Source organism: Gadus macrocephalus, chromosome 16 (assembly GCF_031168955.1).
Source record: "Gadus macrocephalus chromosome 16, ASM3116895v1".
NCBI lineage: Eukaryota > Metazoa > Chordata > Actinopteri > Gadiformes > Gadidae > Gadus > Gadus macrocephalus.
The window spans coordinates 7,523,727-7,545,506 of NC_082397.1; the positions used below are offsets into that span (position 1 = coordinate 7,523,727).

General features: G+C 46.8%; 1 protein-coding gene across 1 annotated transcript; it reads right to left on the reverse strand.

Annotated features, from left to right (window-relative positions):
* Positions 1–6,420: 6,420 nt before the first annotated feature.
* gpr4 (G protein-coupled receptor 4) lies at positions 6,421–15,067 on the reverse strand. Its single transcript, XM_060075253.1, has 5 exons — positions 13,628–15,067; positions 11,993–12,102; positions 10,899–11,276; positions 9,753–10,017; positions 6,421–9,366 (listed from the first exon to the last, which is right to left on the reverse strand). The coding sequence occupies exons 3-5, from the start codon at positions 11,025–11,027 to the stop codon at positions 8,621–8,623; spliced, it is 1,140 nt and encodes a 379-aa protein (XP_059931236.1). The 5' UTR covers positions 11,028–11,276; positions 11,993–12,102; positions 13,628–15,067; the 3' UTR covers positions 6,421–8,620.
* Positions 15,068–21,780: the final 6,713 nt, after the last annotated feature.

Consider the following 21,780-nt stretch of genomic DNA (forward strand, 5'->3'; position numbering starts at 1 on the left):
TCTTAGTGCTCTATAGCTGGAGAGTCTATTCCTCTCTCTCTTAGAGCTCTATAGCTGGGGAGTGTATCCCTCTTTCCCTTAGAGCTCTGTGTCTGGAGAGTTTATTCCTCTCTCTCTTAGTGCTCTATAGCTGGAGAGTCTATTCCTCTCTCTCATAGAGCTCTGTAGCTCGGGAGTCTATTCTTGTTTGTTTTAGTTTTTTGCAACAATTTACTTATAATCTGAACTAATAAACTCTTACTTTCACTCTTAGTTATCCGGGTTTAGCATGAGGTCCCATGACACAGATACAGTATGTGCAAAACACACATCATCATCTTCATCCTGTACACCCCGCCTCCTGTCCAAACACGCTCACAGCTGGTCTCCCATGTAGTAACCACGGTGACCCTCAGCGGAGAAGACGTACCATTTGACAGGAAGTGGGCGGCACTTCCTGGTTTCGTCTGGGAGCCAACCAATAAGAATTAGATTGATGGACAGGGAGCGGACCACCAACTAAGTGGATTGTTGGGAAGCCTCAGCTGTGGGGGTTAGAGGATGTGTTGGGAGACCTTTTTAAACTCTAAGAACTCTGGGATGTGCGTGTTTCATGAGGGAGATGGACTGCCCGTGTCTCAACATGATGGTGGGAAGACATCAGAAGCACAAAAAAACTGTTTGAACTGCGTGTTTTTTTCGGGGTGATATCTTGTATGTTGTTTTCCGATTTGTATTGATTTGCGATGAGTGTGATGTATATGTACTCGCGTAAATTACTTTTTAATAAATGTAGATCCTGAAGTTACATGTCAAAGTTCCTCACAGACGTATTGCGGGTCTTGTGTGTACGAGTTGTAACCCATGGTTATCAAAGCCAGAATCATGGCTTTTTTATGCTTTTTTATTTCCAGATGAGGACATTCCCTGCTTTTTAACCAAGATATATCCGGGCACATCTGGAAAGCTCTAGTGTCTGTCGTCCGTCCAGATACATTTCCAAAGCATGGACCCAGTTTATGACTGGAAACAGCAGACCTCCTGCTGATATTATCTTTTAAGGTTGCACTAAGGAGCTCTAACATCTATTTTGAACCGTGGTTTATATGGCTGTGCGGCAGTATTTTACCACACAACTGCGGAGACCAGAGATTAGGAGATTACGCCATTATTAAGAAGTAGGCCTACTTCAAACAGAGATCAAACATTCTGTGAGTAATATTGAAATGTGGACAAGAAAGCAGCCAAAAGCCGCCCATATATATGAACACACTCACACTCATATATGCAAGGGAGCAGCTTTGCATACAACTATCATACAATATGTGCACTAACTAAAATTTATTATGTGACAAAAACAATCCTTCCACATCCATTTTGTGGTCGCGTGTTTTGGCCTTAGTCGTTTGACTCGTTGCTCACGTTAGAGCACATTTAGCCTGTGTTACGAAACATGCCATATTTTCAGCGGGGGGAAGTGTCAAGGAAAAGCAACGGGGTTTAGAACTTGGGAGAGATCCACGATGTGATGAGAAACCACGTGACCTCTGTGAGCCACCGCACCCTGTGGCGTGCTGGTGATCTGTGAAAGAGACACACTGCTGGAGTCGCAGGCAAGGGAGATGCATTCGCACGTGGAGAGGCACACATGATTTGACATACACACAGGTGCAAACAAGCGTGCACACGCACACACACACACAAACACAAACACACACACACACACACACACACACACACACACACATATACATGCACAGCGACATAAAAACAACGCACACATGACCACACCCAAACACACACACACACACACCCACACATAAATGGACGCGCAAAACACGCGCACACATCAGTCGTCTTCACTTCTGGTCATTTCCATCAAGGATTTTGAACAAATCATGAAACGCAATTCATTATTTTAAATTCAAAACTCTAAGATTCCTTCAAGGTTAATCCCCATCTTCTCTCACAATCCATGGCTTTACATTTTTGAGTTGATTTATGAATGTATTAAATGACAGCAAAGGAGTATCCCTTCAATTATACACGCAAACAAACACACACCCTCACATACGCAGACACAGTTGTCGCAAAAACAGCAATAAATGAAAATATGTGTCCCTTGGTGAAGGCTTTGGTCCGATGCATCTCACAACACTGAGTAAGCAAAAGGAGTATCTCTTCAATTACACACACAAACACAGACACACACACACACACACACATACACACACAGACACACAGACACACACAGACACACACACACACACACACACACACACACATACACACACAAACACAGACACACACACACACACACACATACACACACAGACACACACAGACACACACACACACATACACACACATGAACACACACACACACAGTCGTAGCAAAAAATAGCAATAAATGACAATATATGTCCCTTGGTGGACACTTTGGTCCGATGCGTCTCACAACACTACGTGCATGCATCCATCTCACCAAGGGTGGCCCTGATGGAAACAAACCCCTCGCCCTGGCGGTGTAAATGCCATGCTCCATCAGTTGAGCTACGCAGGGAATCACACCCCTCAAACCCAGCAGTGTAAATGCCATGTTGTACCAGTCGAGCGAGACCGGCACTAATAGGATGTATGCCTGGTCCCGGAGCCCTGTAGATCACCGGGCCAATGCAACCTCCACACGGACAGCATCGTATGACTGCAGCCAGCTGACGCTCTACCTCTGCTGGGGACATGGGAGCACCAGCCAGACTCCCACTGTGATACACTGTGTGCTGCGTAGCTGTGTTTATTCCCCCAGGCTTATTATAGACTATACATATCACATCTATTTATTTGAAGTTGATAATTCTTGCCACACTTAGCGGAGAAGAGAGAAGAGGAAAGGGGTGAGGAGGGGAGAGGCAGAACTGGGGAGAGTGAGGAGAGGAAAGGGGTTGGGGGGAGAGGACAGAAGCGGAGGAAAGGGGTGAGGAGGGCAGAGGGACAGGGGGATAACGGGGGGAGAGATGAGGGGAAAACTGAGGGTTGGAAGGAGGGGGGAGAGAGAAAGTGAGATTGGCGAGAGGAACACGATGAATAGAGAGAAAGGTTTGAGAGGAGGGAAGGAGGCGGAGAGAGGAAAAGGGAGGAGGAGAACTATATTCAAACCAAGTGGGTTCATACAATTCATGGTGAGCTCATCCACTGCTGAGCTGCTTGGATACTGGCGAGGGTGATGCCGATCCAGGTGCTGGAGCTTGTAGGGCACGATGTTGCATTCTGGGTAGCAGAGGGACTTGAGCAACTGGAATGCAAATAGTACCACGGGAGCTGTGTTAGCCAGAAGGTTTTCCTTGTTCACGCAATGTGCTGACCTTCCAGCTCCCCTGCCCCCCCCCGTCCCCCCCGTCGCTGAACACATGAATTATTGAGTTCTCTGTACCCTTGACAGACACTTGAACTCTTTCAGTGAAACGCCGTTTCAATACCCATATATTTAAATCCCCATGTCAGCTCTGCCATGTTTCAAGACGAGAGCCATGAGTCTTGTGGTTTATTTAAATGGATGTGATGGAGTATTTTTCCAAGGCCTGTTTGACGTCTTCATCTAAATGTATTCATGATTGAGTCCGTCATTGGGTAAAAAACCCTTGACCACAGCCAATACTGAAAGCGTTGATCGTAACCGATACTGAACAAGTCAAGTTCAAGTTCAATATGTATGAAAGTTTCTGTCAATGAAAAACGAAAATGGAATTTCATTCTGGGCCTTCTTCAGGCATTCCGCTTACATCAACGTTTAGGGTTACTTATAGATTCCAGTGTATGTCATGTATGCACATCAGCATCAATGTTTAGGTATACTAAAATTGTTTAATGTATGTCAGCATTTAATTTTAAATGTTCCGTGGTCACCACCATTGTTTATAGTGACGTGGTGACAGTTCCTTCTCATGTCTCATGTTTACACGCAAAGCTTTCCTTGGGAAGACTATATAACGGATAAATGTATTTCAATGAAAGCAAAATAAATGTTCACATCTTAAATAGTGAGGGTAGGCTTTGATCATCCTTGGCTAGTTGGACGATAAAATGAAAAACCGGAGTAAAATAATCCAAAGAGATGTAACATCTCAACCACAGAAACAGGGTTCCACACTATGTCCAGCCAGTGTGAGGCAGAGGCCTGTTTTGAAGGGTCTCTGTTTTAATAGAGTAACACACAGTTATTCAACTGTATTTTAATTGTAACAGGGCAAAAACAACTAGGTTTATAGCACAAAGTCACTTTTGGAAAAGAATCAATTCTAGAAATACAGGCTTTGATTGTTCTCCGCCTCACTTTTGATAAAATGTCTGCCAAATGTTAAATTAATGTCGATAACAATGGTAATAACAACGGGGTGGCAGCCATTGCGTGCGTGGTCTGGTCAGTGACCTTCATCATGGCGTCGTTCACACCTCACTGAGCAACTGAGGAGGAGAGGGGAGGGGAGGGTGGGAGAGGAGGGGGGAGAGAAGGGAAGAGGAGAGGCGAGGAGAGAGGAGGGGAGGGAGGTGGGAAGAGGAGAGCGGAGTGGGGGAGGGAGAGCAGAGGGGAAGAACAAGGGGAGGAGGAGAGATTGTTGGATAGAGGAGAGGGGAGGAGGAGAGATGAGGGAAGGGAGGGGAGAGGGGCGATGAGGGGAGATAGAGATAGAGAGCGAGGAGGGGGTGGGAGAGGGAGAAGATCAATGGGGAAAAGAGGGGAAGGAATGAGAGAGCAAGAGAATAAAGAGTAAGAGAAGGGAGAGACTTGGAGAGGAGTGGATAGAGGATTGTAGGGGAGTGGAGAGGGGAGGAAGACCGGATAGAGGAGGAGAAAGAGGAGAGAAAGGGGAAGTGTTCTATTCATCCCAGTTTGTGTTTATTCAAATGTGGTTAGATTAAACAACCACCACTTTCTTGTGTTTATGTTTTCTGGGAGCTTCTGCTAGGGTTGCTGATATTTTGTTTCAAATATGATAGGTAAATTATGAAATGATGAGGTGATGGCAAATAAATTAAGTTTGCCTGGGCCATCATTTTATATAATTGATTATAGCGTTAAGTGGTATTGTATCGATTCGTATGACATGAAGAGATCATCTTATTGTCAACCAGCTCTGTGGCCAAAGTAAATTATAATGAGAATGTAATCAAGACTTTTGTTGATATCGTACATAGTCATTGATGCAATGATCCTGTCTTGGTTAGATTTTTTCTGGATTGGCATTTATTCATAAACATATAATATATATCTTGCCAATGTTCATTTTTAAACGTGGGGGCAATCACCTTTTGAAACGATGAGAGACAGGTTCCTTTATGTCCCTCAGGTGTTTCCTTAGGATAACCTGGTAATGAATGAGTTTATTAGCGCACTCACTGCCATGATGTCACCATCTGGTGGGCTTTCTATATATAGAGCGACAGTAAAGGTGACCACTGATGCAGAGAGTGGGCGAGGGACAATTTATGTTCCCTTGGCCCCCCCCCCCCCCCCACTCTCTTTCTCGCTGCTCTGAAGACACGGGATCGATCAAGAGCAAACCATGCACGCAATGCACCAAATGCCCACGCACACACGGTAATACATGCACGCATGTTGGCAAAGCACCAAACATTATACGTGCACGCAAGCACACATAAAATAACTGAAAGTCAGAGAGCCGCTTCTTCGCTGACATTGATGACGGACACTTGAGGGTTAGCGTTTCAGCATATTTAGGGCTTATTTCAAAATCACATTTACGGAGTGGAGGAAAATGTCTTTCTTTTCTCGCCCACTCTCTTTTCTCTCTCTCTCGCCACCCTTCACACATACACACATATACGTCCTATAGGTAGGGAACCCATTCAGTCAGGTCATAAATACAAGCTCTGATGCGGAAGCTAATAATATTGATGGGAGTGAGAGTGTGTGTGTGTGTGTGTGTGTGTGTGTGTGTGTGTGTGTGTGTGCGTGTGCGTGCGTGCGTGCGTGCGTGCGTGTACTTCAGACCACACATTCATTCCTTTTCCCTTCCGTGTTTACACACACACACACACACACACACACACACACACACATACAAACACATTTCAGGTTGGGCGACAATGTGTAAACAATGAGGCCTCTTCTGTTTCCTTGTTGGCGATAGACAGAGCAAACAGAGTCTGATACATAATTAGGGAGTAAATTAACACCTATTATTAAATGGAATAGTAATTGGTCGTAACAAGGCCACAATGGTGCTGCAACCTACTGTTGCCAAAACGTGTAAGTGCACAGGAGACACTGTATTAGTCTCTCTTAATCCTTTTATTCAAAGTCAGATGATTCCTTGTATTGTTTGTTGGCCCAGGTCAGATGAATGGCAAGACGTTGGCTTGTGCACTTTCAGGACCTTTTCTAGCCAAATACATAACATAAACCCCAGTCAGACACACAGGTTAATGCACATATTTTATTATTTTCACCGTTTGTCTGTTGTAACTAAGAAACATTGTCTTTTAATCCCTCAGGTTCCGCCAACTAAGGATGAGCAGAACCACAACAACCAGACTACCGATCTATGAGACTACCTGCCCCCAGTGGCCATTCTTGAGAACATGAGAGAGATTTAGAAGAAAAGGGTTTTTTGAAGAGCAATCTTACCCCAAAAAAAAAAAATCGAAATTTGGCAACAGCGCCATCTGTTGGTGTCAGTTGTTTGTGAAATCGTATATTGGGACAGTGTTTTGGGTATGGTTTTGGATTACAATGTTCCCTGGTGTCCAACTGGTTATATTTGATGAATGAAGTCGCCATGACCTGGCCAATAGTGTGTCCAAATTCAGGGGAGTCTGTTCTGTTTACCATTGTGAAGTCGAGTGTGCTGCTTCCGTGTTTACACACACACACATACAAACACATTTCAGGTTGGGCGACAATGTGTAAACAATGAGGCCTCTTCTGTTTCCTTGTTGGCGATAGACAGAGCAAACAGAGTCTGATACATAATTAGGGAGTAAATTAACACCTATTATTAAATGGAATAGTAATTGGTCGTAACAAGGCCACAATGGTGCTGCAACCTACTGTTGCCAAAACGTGTAAGTGCACAGGAGACACTGTATTAGTCTCTCTTAATCCTTTTATTCAAAGTCAGATGATTCCTTGTATTGTTTGTTGGCCCAGGTCAGATGAATGGCAAGACGTTGGCTTGTGCAGTTTGTGTTTTATGCTATGGGACAAATCTTTATGATAATAGAAAGTGTCTGTGTACTAAGGAAAAGTGGCATACTAGCCCGAGTCATTGACATTTCTTCTCCCTCTCAAATACCGTCAGTTATTTACAGGCTTAAACTGGTAATTACACCCTTCTATTTATTGAAACGTTTTCTCGTCACCAAAGTTCATTACCAAATGTTTTTTAAAATATCTTTGCCTAGCAACAAACATACAGGGAAGAGGTTCTTTCCAGTAATAAATTAACTGATCTGCCAAACACATTCACAGCATTAAACTGAGGGGACACAGCCATCCTGGCCATAGCTGTTTACACTTGGCCAGAGAGGCACATCCCAGATGAGAAGTCATCAATTTGGACTTTATAACACAGGATTATTTCTGTGCTTCACACAGATCTTGCACGAGATACTTCATCCATGGCAGTTTTTTAAAGTGTTTAGACTTTTACAATGAACCCTAAAGTAGAAACATCATGTCCTGGTTGCGTGTCCTCTACGCCCCCCTCCCCACCCCCCCCCCCCCCCCCCCCCCCCCCAAACACACATGTCTGACTCAGCCCTGACCTTTGACCTTTGGGTTGTTGTTGTTGTTGCTGTGGTAGCAATGAGGGTCTGTGACTCACAAACATAACATAAATACATGTTATATCAGCTGAGGTACTTCCGAAGGACTTTTGGCTTCCTGACAAACTGTTGAAATGGAAACAGTTGAGACATTTTAAATTAGCATTGTGAATGATTTGGGACCATACTTCCTGTACAGCGACCAATACAGTGTTCCTTTAGCTCAGAGTCACTTCCTCCTCTCCGTGAATGGACGGTACACCTCCCAGTCCCCCTCACTCTTACCGTGCCCGGGCGAGGTTTCTTTAAAGTTCTATCATTTCCTATTCCTTCATACACGGTGAGCAACACTCACAATGTCTTCAAATGGCGGCGCGCTGTCGCACGTCATCAACAGTTCTTGACAATTCAATCGTCATGGCACCGACGGGTTTTTTGCAAAAAAAGGTTCCAACTGTTTGCCATTGCGCAAATTGTGGCACAAACAGTTCCTCGTTCGACTCCCTTTGCCTCATGGGCGGGGCGGCACCACGGAAGGGAAGGGGGACTCGTGTTCTCGGCTCGCGGTCGCCGCCCCCGCAGACTGAAGAATCCTATCAGCCCTGTAACCACCGCCACCACCACCACCACCACCATCACCACCACCACCACCACCACCACCACCTCTGGGCTGTTGCGTCGCAGCAGTCCCCCTCCCCCTACCCCAAGTTTGTTTTTAGTGTGTGGTCAAAGGGCCTCATTCACCTAGCGGCCATCTTGGTGATAATCGCTAGCTGGGCAAGCTAGCTTTTCAGCTAGCTTGCCCAGCTAGCGTTTATCGCCAAGATGGCGGCCAGCTGAACAAGGCCCACGGCGGTTACTTCCTCCCGCTGAGGATGGTCATCTGCAGACACTCCTCCTTCAGCGCCACCAGCTCCGTCTTGTAGCCGCCGGCCTTGGTGCCGTCGGCGTACACGCACGGCTGCTTCTTGGCCGACAGCGGCGTCTCCACCGAGACGGAGTTGGCCGCGTTGAGGAAGTCGGCGTCGGCGTCGGCGTGCGATGGCGTGCCGGAGCCCTTGCGGCGGCCGCGGCGGCACACGGCGTCCATCAGCGAGGTCAGCGCCCGGCCCACGTCGTGCCGCGCCCCCTCGTTGACGAAGCAGTACAGGATGGGGTCGGCCACGCAGTTGAGGCTGGTGAGCGCCAGCGACACGTGGTAGGCGGCGAACATGCTCTCCTCGTTGCCGCAGTCGCACGGCTTGTTGAGGAAGAGCACGCTGCGCCACAGCAGCAGCACGTGGTACGGCCCGAAGCAGAAGAGCACGATGAGGATGAGGCTGAGCGCCAGCCGCTGGATCTTGGCCTTCTCCTCGCGCTCGGTGGACACGTTGCAGCGCACCGCCACCAGGATGCCCCGGTACGCCACCAGCATGGCCGTCCAGGGCGCCAGGAAGCCCAGGAAGGTGCGGTAGAGGTTCATGCCCGCCACCCACTCCTGCATGGGGTACTTCTCGAAGCAGAAGGTGTGGTTGAAGCGGTCCTGGAACAGCTCGTTGTGGAAGAGCGGCGCCGAGTTGGCCACGATCTCGCAGATCCAGACCAGCGCGCTCACCAGGATGGCTGAATTTGGGGGGGGGGGGGCAGGGGGGAGAGGGAGAGAGGAGACGAGAGGGAGGGAGGAGATGAGAGGAGAGGTAAGGGGTGGAGGAGCAGAAAAATGATATACTGAACTACAAAAATACTGAACTATGAAAATACTATATTACTAAAAGGCTGATCTACTAAATACTACGAAAATACTTCACGTTTATAACTAATATGTACCACATACAGTATATTTACAACAAGGCTTATCATACACACATACAACAACATACATCAATATGGAAAATGTACACCTCTGAGTGGCACCTTTTGATTTATCATCAGAAAATCCAAATGAGACGTCCGACTCAAAGCCTCGCTCTCTGAGGTTCTCTGGACCTGGCGAACCCCCTCCGGCGTACCTGTTTTGATCCGGCGGACCTTGGCGAAGCGCATGGGGTAGGCCACGGCCAGGTAGCGGTCCAGCGAGATGCAGCACAGGAAGGCGATGCTGACGTAGATGTTGGTGTAGAAGATGAAGCCGAACAGCTTGCAGCTCTCCTCGCCGTGGATCCAGTGGTCGTGCTGCAGGAAGTAGTCGATCCACAGCGGCAGCGTGGCGATGTACAGCAGGTCGGCCACCGACAGGTTGATCAGGTAGATGCCCAGCTCGTTGCGCTGCCGCACCTGAGGACGGGGGGGGGGGGGGGGGGGGGCTAGGGTCAGGTGGCGGCCGTATTGGGTCGTGTTCAAGGAATTATCACTGGATTAGGATTCAATTAGGTATTTGATCGAATTGGAAGAGGTTTGAAAGGACAGATTCAATTAGATGAATTGAAATTATTAGGATTAGATAAAGATTAGACTATGATTAGATAAATGTAGATAAAATCGGATCTGCTCGATCGGTTGATTCCTTAAGCAAAAGGTTGAGCAACGAAATACTCATGCACATGGCTTTGTTAATTTGTTAAACACAGTGCTGTAGAATACAAAACACATAGTAGTTCTAGTAAATGTAAATGAAAGGCATTTATAACGTGCTTTTCTAACCACTGGCCACCCAAAGCGCCTTACAATATTGCCTCACATTCACCATTCACACATTCACACACCGACGGCGGAGTCAACCATGCAAGACGACAGCCAGCTCGTCGGGAGCAGTTAGGGTTAGGTGCCTCGCTCAAGCACACCTCAACACAGCTAGCAGGAGCCGGGGATCGAACCGGCAACCTTCAGGTTGCCGGCCAACCGGCTTTATCTCCTGAGCTAGTGCCGCCCCAGTAGCTCTCTACAAAAAGAGACAAGAGGCAAAGGGAAACCGGGAAGTAACAAGGATATGTGTGCGTGTGCGCGTGCGTGTGAGTGGTTCGTGCGTGAGTGAGTGAGCGTGCCAGTGCGTGTGTGCGCCCTTGCGTGCGTGTGCGTGTGCGCGTGCGTGTGCGTGTGAGTGGTTCGTGCGTGAGTGAGTGAGCGTACCAGTGCGTGTGTGCGCCCTTGCGTGCGAGTGTGTGTGTGTGTGTGTGTGTGTGTGTGTGCGTGCGTGCGTACGTGCTCGAGGGTCTCACCTGCATGTACGCGGCCCACAGGGCCATACAGTTGGTGGGGAGGCCCAGGACGATGACGATGATGTAGAGGGTGGGCTGGAAGTACTGGTCCACCTTGCTGTCCACTTCACAGAACGAGATGTTGCACATTGTCCTTGCTGCGCGTCGGATCGATGCATACAAAGTGTGTGTGTAGGGCGTGTTTGTTTGCGTGCGACCGTTTTCTTTCTTTCCGGGGTTTAATTTAGGTTGCCAGGTTACTCTCAGCCCTGCGCATTCCTGGCAGGTTTCGGTTGGTTCGTGGTCCGGTGGTCACCTGGACCGCCTGCCGGTCGTCGTTCTAAGGCGGGCGTCGTAGGGAGACGGCGGATCAAAGCGGCAGCGTTGTCGTGTCCGGGGCTGAGGCTAGGCAGAGGACCATTCATGATTGTGTTAAAAAAAACTCACACTGTCTGTCTGCCCCGTCCGTCAGCCTGACGCTCTCCCTCCGTCTCTCCGTCTGTCTGTCTCTGTTTGTTTGTCTCTCTGTCCGTCTCTGTACCTCCTTCCTGTCGCTCTCTCTGTCTGGCTGTCTCTCTACATCGCTCGCTCTGTCCGTCTGCCTTACCGCCTGTGTCCGTCCGACCGCCTGTGCCTGTGCCTGTCTCCCACTCGGCCTGCCTGTCTCTCTCTCTCTCTCTCTCTGTCAGTCTGCGGGCTCCTGATCCCCCCCCCCCGTGTGTGTGTCTCTGTGAGGGGGCGTAAGGGAGGACAGAGCCTCTCTCCCTCCTGCTAAGGAGGAGGTTTAAACAGCTGGGGGAAGGAGAGCGGCGTTATCGACACGCCAGCAGCCCTGCTCTCGCTCTGAGCACCGGCTCCTCAATCTCTCTCACAGCGGGCCGCGGGCCGGGGCGGCGGCGCACACGCACGCGCCTCCATGGGGTGGAACGGGGTCTGACCCGGTACGTGTGGACAGGGGGGCTCAGGGTTTGAGCGGCGCCGTGTTGGGGGGATTGTGGTAGAGAGACGAGGAGATTCACCGATTGTGTGTGTTCACGTGTTTGGTAGGCTGTGTGGGTGTGTTAGTGTGTGCGTGTGTGTGTGTGTGTGTTGAGGGTTATCTGTTGCTCCTTTACAGTTTGTGGGGCGGTCTCAGTGCCGGTGCAGCCCTGACCGGGACCTGATGGACGACCGCAAGGTTTCCGGCAGCCTTGAGGCCACGCCCTTTAACCAGGAGCCTGCTCATCTGGAGAGAGAGAGAGAGAGAGAGAGAGAGAGAGAGAGAGAGAGAGAGAGAGAGAGAGAGAGGGGGTTAGAGAGCAAAGACAAAATATGGAGTTAGATTCCTGGTTCGACAGTAGGGGAGAGAGTACCTAAGAGAGGGAAAGTCTAAACAGGACTGAGAGTGAGCAAAAGGAAAAAGTTCAATCGGGAAAAAGTGAGAGCGGAGGGCGAGAGAGGCCGAACAGTGACGGACGAGGTATAACACAAGGGAGACCGAGGCCTGGGATCAGTGAGCGAGTGAAGGATCAGCACAGGACACACAGTTATAGAGAGAGAGAGAGAGAGAGAGAGAGAGAGAGAGAGAGAGAGAGAGAGAGAGAGAGAGAGAGAGAGAGAGAGAGAGAGAGAGAGAGAGAGAGAGAGAGAGAGAGAGAGAGAGAGCGGGAGAGAAAGGGCGTGACAGAAAGCACTTAAAACATTTGATTTAATAAGTGCAAGGACTGGAATTTGTCTCGGAGACTTACTTATTGTCAATTCACAAAGACTCTCATGTACAGAACATGCCCTGTGCAAATGGCAGCTGTACCAGATCCACAACGTGCACGGTTCTCTACTCACACAACGTCTCTCTGGATGACTATAATAGTCACAGAAAGTATCCATCAAGAAATACAGTACATAGCATAATCTTTATTCAGCCAAATGTGCAAAGCTGCTGACTGTTATGACATATACCCTGATATATGTCATAACATAAATATTATTTGATATACGATATATATAGGACCTACGATAGAAATGCCGTTTTTGGCTCAAGCCAGTTATTTGGACCAGTGATTGTGAGCAGAAGCAACAGAGCACGGTAGTGAATGGATGAAGGGAGTTCCAACCCTCGGCGGGAAGGAACCTGTTGGATACCCAGTGGCTGCCAGCCTACCTACAGGCATCCTAGAACAACACGCCTCACCCACACCTGTTCATTCATGTATGGGTAAGGTAAGGTTAGGTTATCTTCTATTGTCCACTTTAGGAAAAATTCTTCCTCTGCTTTTGACCCATCCGGGAGCCGGTGAATACACACTTGCACACACTCACACAGACAGACAGAGGAGTGACCTTGTCAGAGGCCACTCCTCCACACACAGGTCAAACCGGCACACCCGGAGCAGTGGGCAGCCGCAGCGCAGCGCCCGGGGAAATGACTCAGTTCAGCTAATGACCTGGGGAATGTATCAATCAACTCCTTCCCTGGAAGTCCTTTTTGAATAAAAAATGAGAACATTTACAGTAACGCACGATTGACCGATATTCAGTCTTCAGTCTCTCGTCCCTCCACATCTGTTTGCAAGTAGAAGCAACTTGTACAATACACACACACACGCACACACAAGGAGTTCATAAGAAGGGGAAACTCTGATGTTGGTATGTGGCTTCATAACTGGTATATCTGCCTGTCATTTTGTCTTTTTCTCTCCACGGTCACTGGTCCTGTTTGCACAACAACATCAACAACACACACTATCTTATCCGCACACTCCGTAGCCTACCATTGTTCACCGTAGAATGGCTGCTTCACCGGGAACGGACAAGGCAGCAGCAGGAATTCAAAGTATCTGCCGGCCATATGGCAGCAGAAACTGGAGGAATTGTGGGAGGGGGGAGGTGTAATGAATTAATGGGTATGACTTGTAGCCATTGTTCACTGACATTTTGTGTCTGCGCCTCTTAATCACACTGCACACATTTAATGCCTGCAATGTAGGCAATGCAACACAGACCGCATGTCAGAGCAGAACTAGGCCTGGAACAGGTTCATTGAGATGGTGTTATTAATCCAAGGAAAGAATTATTAATGATAAATGTTGTCACAACTGCTATACCCATGTACTAGCCTATATGATACTCTAATATGTAGGCTACCAAAAACTTTAGAAATATATGTTACATATGCTTTAATAACAATATCAGCTCCTTAATGCTAAAAAGAGAGCAAGACAAGATATTTATATCTCCAAGGTTCAATCTGCAAACAGCGGTATGAATAATTCACTGACACATCTCCAGAAAGCTTCCTGTTAACAGAGTACCCACGCCACCTCCCCCAACCCACTACAAACACAACACAAGCCCAGAGATCCGTATCGGATGCGACCGAGCGAGAGTAAAGTGGTTCTGCCGTCCCATTGGGTGGCGTGTTACATGACACCCCAGATGGCTATCGCTGAGTCTTTATCACGTCTCGCTTGCTGCCGAGGGCCGGCTGAGCGGCTGGAGCGCGTGCTGAGGGGTTAGTGAGCGTGAGCGTTTGGTGAGCGATCTCCACCCCACGTTGGAGATCCAGGTCCTTAAGGAGCGGGAAGGGGTTTGAGCATCTTGCTCAAGGAGGCCTTCAAGAATCCGGGGAACATTTGGGAAGTCACTAGCCACTAGCTGGAAGTCACTAGCCACTAGTTGGAAGTCACTAGGCACTAGTTGGAAGTCATTAGCCATTAGTTGGAAGTCATTAGGCACTAGTTGGAAGTCACTAGCCATTAGTTGGAACTCACTAGCCACTAGCTGAAAGTCACTAGCCACAAGTTGGAAGTCACAAGTCACTAGCTGGAACTCACTTACAACTAGCTGGAAGTCACTAGCTACTAGCTTAAAGTCACTAGCCACTAGCTGGAACTCACTAGCCACTAGCTGGAAGTCACAAGTCACTAGCTGGAAGTCGCTAATCACTAGCTGGAAGTCACTAGCTGGAAGTCGCTAGTCCATCCATCCATCTAGGGGGTCTTTGGTCGTAATCAGTCACAAGTCCATCCATGACCAATCAGCATTCATTAGCAGAATGCTAGCGTGTATGGCCAACAACGGCCCGACGGTTCCGCATGTTCAATATATATTGAACTTGCGGTATCTACAATAAAATCTGCGATATTTCAATGACAAGCAGGTGAAAGAGATACATTTAGCCGTCTAGCCACATATGCCGCTTTTCCACCGCACATGTAGCTCGACTCGACACGACTCGACACGACACGACACGACTCGACACGGTAGCAGCACGGGTCCTTTTCCACCGCAAATAGTACCTCCTGGACGTGGGCGAGGTCGGCTGCGCGAAAGGGCAGTGACGTATTTTTGTACGCGACGCAAACAACACCTACGCAACCCACACATGGACAGAACCCACATAACAACAATGGAGGACATCGATGCGATGGTATTCGTGTTCGTATTATTAGCTGGCATGTTGAAGAAGTAGAAGAAGTGGAATATGTTGGCTGCGGCGCTGCTATGGCTATTACCGGCATGGTTGCCATGTCGCTCTCGTGACTTCGTCACACTCTCTGGCCAATCAGTGGCCGGCCGTCTGCCGACGTCACCTTTTAGCATCGGCTCAGCTCGCTTGGAACCTAGAGCGAGGCGGTACTAGAAAAAGCAGCCACTTCAGGTACCAGATACCATGTTTTCGCGGTGGAAACGCAAAAAATGCGAGCTGAGTCGAGTCGAGTCGTGTCGAGCTGGTACCATGCAGTGGAAAAGCGGCAATAGACCCCCATTCAATCTGCACTCATGCAATCACCCCCAGTGGAATTCTAATGGAACTGCAACCAAGTTGGATAAAATGGGGCTCAACAGAGCGTGCGAACGCTTCCGTAGACGGGCTCTGCTGGAAGTCACTAACCATAAGCTGGAAGTCGCTAGCCCCCCCCACACACACACACACACACACACACTTCTTCTGCTAAGAAGTATCGCCTTTTAGAATTTGTATTCAGCGATGTGGAAAACCAAAAGACAAACATAACATAAAAAACAACATAAACAAAGTCTTGGAGGGTTGGATTCCGCAAACCAAAGCCAATCACAGATTTGGTTTGGGAGTCCGTATTTGGTATTCATTTGGGGCTGTTGTATTTGACCTCCCTCTTAAACAGTGTTTAGCAAGGTTGAGGTAGCAGAAGAGAAGAAACAGGCCGGCGTGTGTAAAGTCTTCCCTGTATGCAAATCTGAGCCCTGCAGCACAACACGTGTGCTTTACATAAAAAAGATGAAAAGCACTTGGAAAAGAAGAAAGAATGACCTCATCTCATAGACCAAGCAAATGAACAGAAGGCTAAATTAGGCATTTGTATGTTGGTCCTTTTCATTTAGGATTTTTGGCAACAACAATAACAGGAAGCACAACACAAAGACAAAGACCTTTTAGGACTTCTAAGACTGCTATCTCTAAATGTTTGGATTCCTACAAAGGTAATCAACATCCTCTCCCCCAATCCATGAGTTTACATCTATAATGAGATGTTGATTTATGGTTGTAGCAAGTTTACAAAATATGAGTATCCCATCAATTACAAACACACACACACACACACACACACACACATACACACAAACACACACACACACACACACACACACACACACACACACACACACACACACACACTAATACTTGGGAAAATATGTAGGAAAATAAAGTCTTATTTTGTTGTTTTAATATTGGCTACAAAAAGAGTAAAAAATAATCCACCTCAATACAATCAATAAAAAGTTATTGTGTTTTTCACTCAACTGTTAATATTTGAACCACACATTTATTTTCATGTCGACAACAAAAAACATGCATGCACGTCATTTATATTAATTTAAATCATTTCACTTTTGTGCTTGTGAAAGGTAAAAAATAGGGGTTTAGATTAGTAAAATCTTTTTTACCAGAATACCAAGAAGTATTAGCCTCAAAAGCTAACAGCTTCTAGTCAAACAACATCTTTATGGAAATGAAAATATCCAAAATATAACTGAAGCGCATTGGACACCCGTGGGAATGGCAACCATTTCCCAGTCCTGGTATCGCAGAGCACGTTTCTATCATAATGTAGCACACATCTGTTGACTCAGCTTCACTTTGTTTGTGTATGGAATTCATAGGGTGTCCAGATGTCTGGTTTTGGTAAAGTACAAACATATGGAATACACCCACAGACACAGACTCATACAGACACACAAAAGGCCAATGGACTATGGCTGATGGGCAGAAGATAAGTAATTTTGTGAAGATGTGAACTTTTAAAACATCAAGTATGTTCCGAGTGTCAGGAGCAGACTGAACTAAGCCCTTCATGTCCGCTTTCTCACTTTGCCAAAAGTCTCCCCGTAAGGCCCCAAATGAGGCATCAAATGCAACATGTTGCACAATGTACAAAGAGCAGACATTGTTGAAACACCTTAACATTAACATGTCAATCCAAAACTATTTAGGGTTACTTTGGACTATTTGAACATTTGGAGACCAGCGTTGTCATTGGCTGCTGGTTTGAATCGAGTCCGGCCTCCTCTCTCAGAAGAAACTCTGGTACTGGTTGATTCAGCTGAGTCCTACGGTGTTATTTCATTGGTTGTAAATATATCTTGACAGCCTAGTTGGTAATTTTCTACATTAATGCATTTTTCCACATAATTATGTGACCTTCCAAACAGATGCCAATACCAAAAATGGAAATACATTGACTTTTAAGGGCATATTTTGGCTTCCTCAGAGCCCACCAAATAACACATGAGATATTTGCTGGCATATTTTCTTTTGTTGAGTCTGTTTTTGGCAGTAAAACAGACACTATACATGCTACATGGTCATGAAAGGACCTAAACATATCACGATCCTACTTCACAGCTAAACTTAAATCAAATCACCGATGTGATGAATGTTGTTGTGAAATGTATCTTATAAATGTTCTGACCACATGACAACTAGCTCCTGTCGGGATGCCTGTAGATTCATCTATTCTAAAAGATGTCAAAAATGATCTCAAATTCTATTTCTAATGCAACATGGTCAGCACAGTAACTGCCTTTTAATTAATGTTTAACTTTTCACTGTTTCGATGCCATTGTGTCTAAGTGTTGAATCAGTTAGTTGTTTGTAGCGTTGCCTGATAAGCAGTTTACATGACGTACATGGACTGCAAGGATCACTGAGGGGCCTGTGTTACCTTGAGACGCATGCAAGGAAAACCATGTGTCAGACCATCAGGGGATCAGCAATCTAATCCCCTTTGCATCCATCTGCCTGTCAATGTCATCCGTCCGTCCATTCATCCATCCCTGTTATTCCATCCATCTTTCATTCATCAATCAATAAAGGTATTTTCCTGGTTGATAATATCTGGTGAGTGTCTGTCGGTATCTGGTCAGTATAGCTGGTGGTGAGTCACATGTATTATATATTATGACTTTAGAAGAGTTAATTTTAGGGTCATGAAAGCGAAAGTCTGTTAAATACAGCAGGACACAGCTGTGGAACCTTTCAGGAAGTGTGTGTGTGTGTGTGTGTGTGTGTGTGTGTGTGTGTGTGTGTGTGTGTGTGTGTGTGTGTGTGTGTGTGTGTGTGTGTGTGTGTGTGTGTGTGTGTGTGTGTGTGCGCACTGTCTGGCTTCCTTGACCTTTTAATAACCTGGCGATACATCAGATGCTGGTCGGGTACACCGGAAGGAAAGAACAGGTTGATTTAGGCCCCTATTGTAGACGTGTGCACATACACACATGCGCTCTTACATATTCACATACATGCACGCACACACACACACAGGTCCAGAAGTAGACTGTTTTGACTGCGCCTTAAAATACCCACTTTTACAGATCTCTCCCTCTCTCTATCTCTCCCCCCTCTCTCTCTCTCTCTCTCTCTCTCTCTCTCTCTCTCTCTCTCTCTCTCTCTCTCTCTCTCTCTCTCTCTCTCTCTCTCTCTCCCATCATCGGACACCAGGTCTCGTAATGCGCTCATAACACCGAACACCTGATGAGCTTGGACGGCGGGCTGGCCTGTGCTCAACGTGTGGGTGTGGAACGGGAGAGCACGCACGGATCTGGCAGGTGTGAGGGCTTGCATGCCAAGCGGGTGTTGTGATGGGACATGAAGATACAGGGCTTTCCTCCCTGGGAAATTAGAACCGCATGCGTAACCCTAAAACGCAGACAAAGCAGGGACAGATTGACAAATATAATGCAAAAGCAAGGAATTGGCAACGTTTAACAGGATACATTAATCAAGCAGCCTGCTCAATTTCAAATGGATGGATAACAAATCCTACTTTTATGATATTTATATGTGTAATTCGTTTATATGCCTTTAATATTTTGTATAGTTGTTCTATATATGTCTGTCCATAAAAAACATATGAACTGTATGTGTGTATAGTTTGTGTACAGTGTGTGGTGGTGTGTTTGTGTGTGTGTATGTGTGTACACTGTATGTGTGTGTGTGTGTGTGTGTGTGTGTGTGTGTGTGTGTGTGTGTGTGTGTGTGTGTGTGTGTGTGTGTGTGTGTGTGTGTGTGTGTGTGAGTGTGTGTAGTACTGCATGGGGGGGCCTGCGGTCCCTGGGTTCATCCCGGAGCAGGGGCCCCCTGTCGGCATCCCAGTAGGTGAAGGGGCCGGCTGATTAGTGTGTGCTGGGGAACGAATAAATAAGCAGACTTGGCGTTTCCTTGGTAGCCATTGTAATCAGCGGCCAGCTGTGTGCTTTGGGGAGACGGCCCGGTGCGGTCACTGCGAGCACATCCACGGGCTGAGAACTTCCTGTGTGATGTCAGAGCCTGCAGTGAACTGGGTCGCACTGGTCATACTGGTCCTGATAACTGGCTCTTCTTGAACCAGTCTGAACGTCTGGAGCCATCAGCTTATCGCCTCAGAAATGCAAATCTTAGTTTTTTTCTTGGCTGTTTCCCCGACCACAAACGCTAATTCCGGACCTTGGGTGTGATGTGTATTTGCCGTTGTTAAAGACCATGCTTATTGGATTTCTTTATAGCATAATCAATAACTAAATACCTTATGAGGATATGACTTTAACCCAACCCCCTCTTTAAAGAGTAGAAAATAGGACAAAAGAGGGTTGCAGGCTAGAGAGAAAGAGAGAAAGAGCGAGAGACAGAGAGAGAGAAGGGAGAGAGAATGAGAGACAGAGAGGGCTGCATTATTCAATAAAGGAATTATATAAATAATCATAGCTAGATACAATCCTCATTAAATCAATACAAATAGGAACTCATCTGCAGAAATCATTACTGCAACCCCTGGCCCGTGGTGTTTGTGTACTTTGGAGCCGCAGTAAACATCCATCATGTCATGATGTCTGGTCGCGTCCCAGGAGAGGGCCCCTTGGTTGAAGAGCCCTCGCCACAGAGCAACAGGACTCTCCAGAGATCTGCTAACTTCAGTGTGGACGGGACGTCCGGGGACACATCAGGACAACAGCTAAGCTAACATCTCCCATTAATCACTCTTTAAACATGCTAGCATGGGAACCACCACCGCCAACTTAGTCTTGACGGTTTTCCGATGACAGGTTAATAAGATGCAATAAAAGAATGGAAATGATTTGCTGATTCATGGTTCATTCACAGAAAATTGTACAATATATAATAATTATATCGATCAAAATACATTTTCCCAATGAATCGTTTGAGCATTCTGATAAGATCCGCTTTCCAAATATTTGGTTGCCTTATTTGTTTCCTCGGTGATTGAATGAAGTAGGCCTACTTTATAGTTTCCCTTGTACTGCTCATGAGAAAAAGTCAGCAGATGTAGAACTTAAACTGGTCGCTAGAACTTAACTTACTGCTGCTTTGGCCCACTTCACGTTCAGTGTGACCCACATTATTTGTCCCCAATGCCTTGCCATACTTTGCTAACGTGTCAGCGGCAGCATAAACGCTGGCTATTGATGGAGGAATCCTGCAGGCAGCTGTTCGCGTCTTGGTCAGCTTCACATCCTAACGCTCACAGCAGAACTCAGTAGTGATCGACCAATATATCATCCGAGACTTATATATTTGAGACTTGTAACATTTGTTATCATCATTGTGTAATTTATATGTTGGATATTGAGGGAGCAAAAGCAGTATTGGCTCCAAATATCGGCTCAAGTAAATCGGTATCGGCGTGTCGGTCATCGCGTATTGGTCATCAGCTGAGGCTAAAAATCCATATCGGTCGATCCCTAGAACCCAGCTATTTCGACGGCCAATGAGAACATGCTTGTTCAATAGTGTGAGCTACTCAAGCTGATGTGTGATGCACAGAGCACAACAACCTGTTGGAGGAATACTACTCGCCGCTTCGTAGCTTTCGGTAAACTCTGAGTTTTACCTCACAAAGTGGAGAAAAAAGAGGGAAGGAGAGGAATTAAGAAAGAAGATCGCTAAAATAGGTTTACTGAAAATGGCTACACAATGAATTTCCTCAATGAAGAACAAGTAACAAAAGTAACTCTCCTCAACAGAACGTTTCAACATGACTTCATGTGCTTGACTTACCAAGGATATCTTGGTTTACCGGTCGTTTTGAGTCAACAGAGGTAGACACAAAGTTCAAGCTCCACAAGTTTCTGTGCAAAGATAGGCAACTCCCTGAGCTATAACGGCCAGGAAATGAATGTGTGATAAATATTATGCTGAATATAGAGCGTAAAGAGATTCATCTAAACATACAAGCTTCGTGTGCGCAATTCAATATCCTGCTTATCTACTTGTGGGTCCATGTATCTGCACATGTCACACTTAATCAGCACATGTAAACTCACACACACACACGCGCACACACACACACGCACACACACACACACACACACACACACACACACATACAGACACACACACAACGGAGGTGAAGTGCCCTCTTAATAGACCTGACCTTGGACCATAAGAACC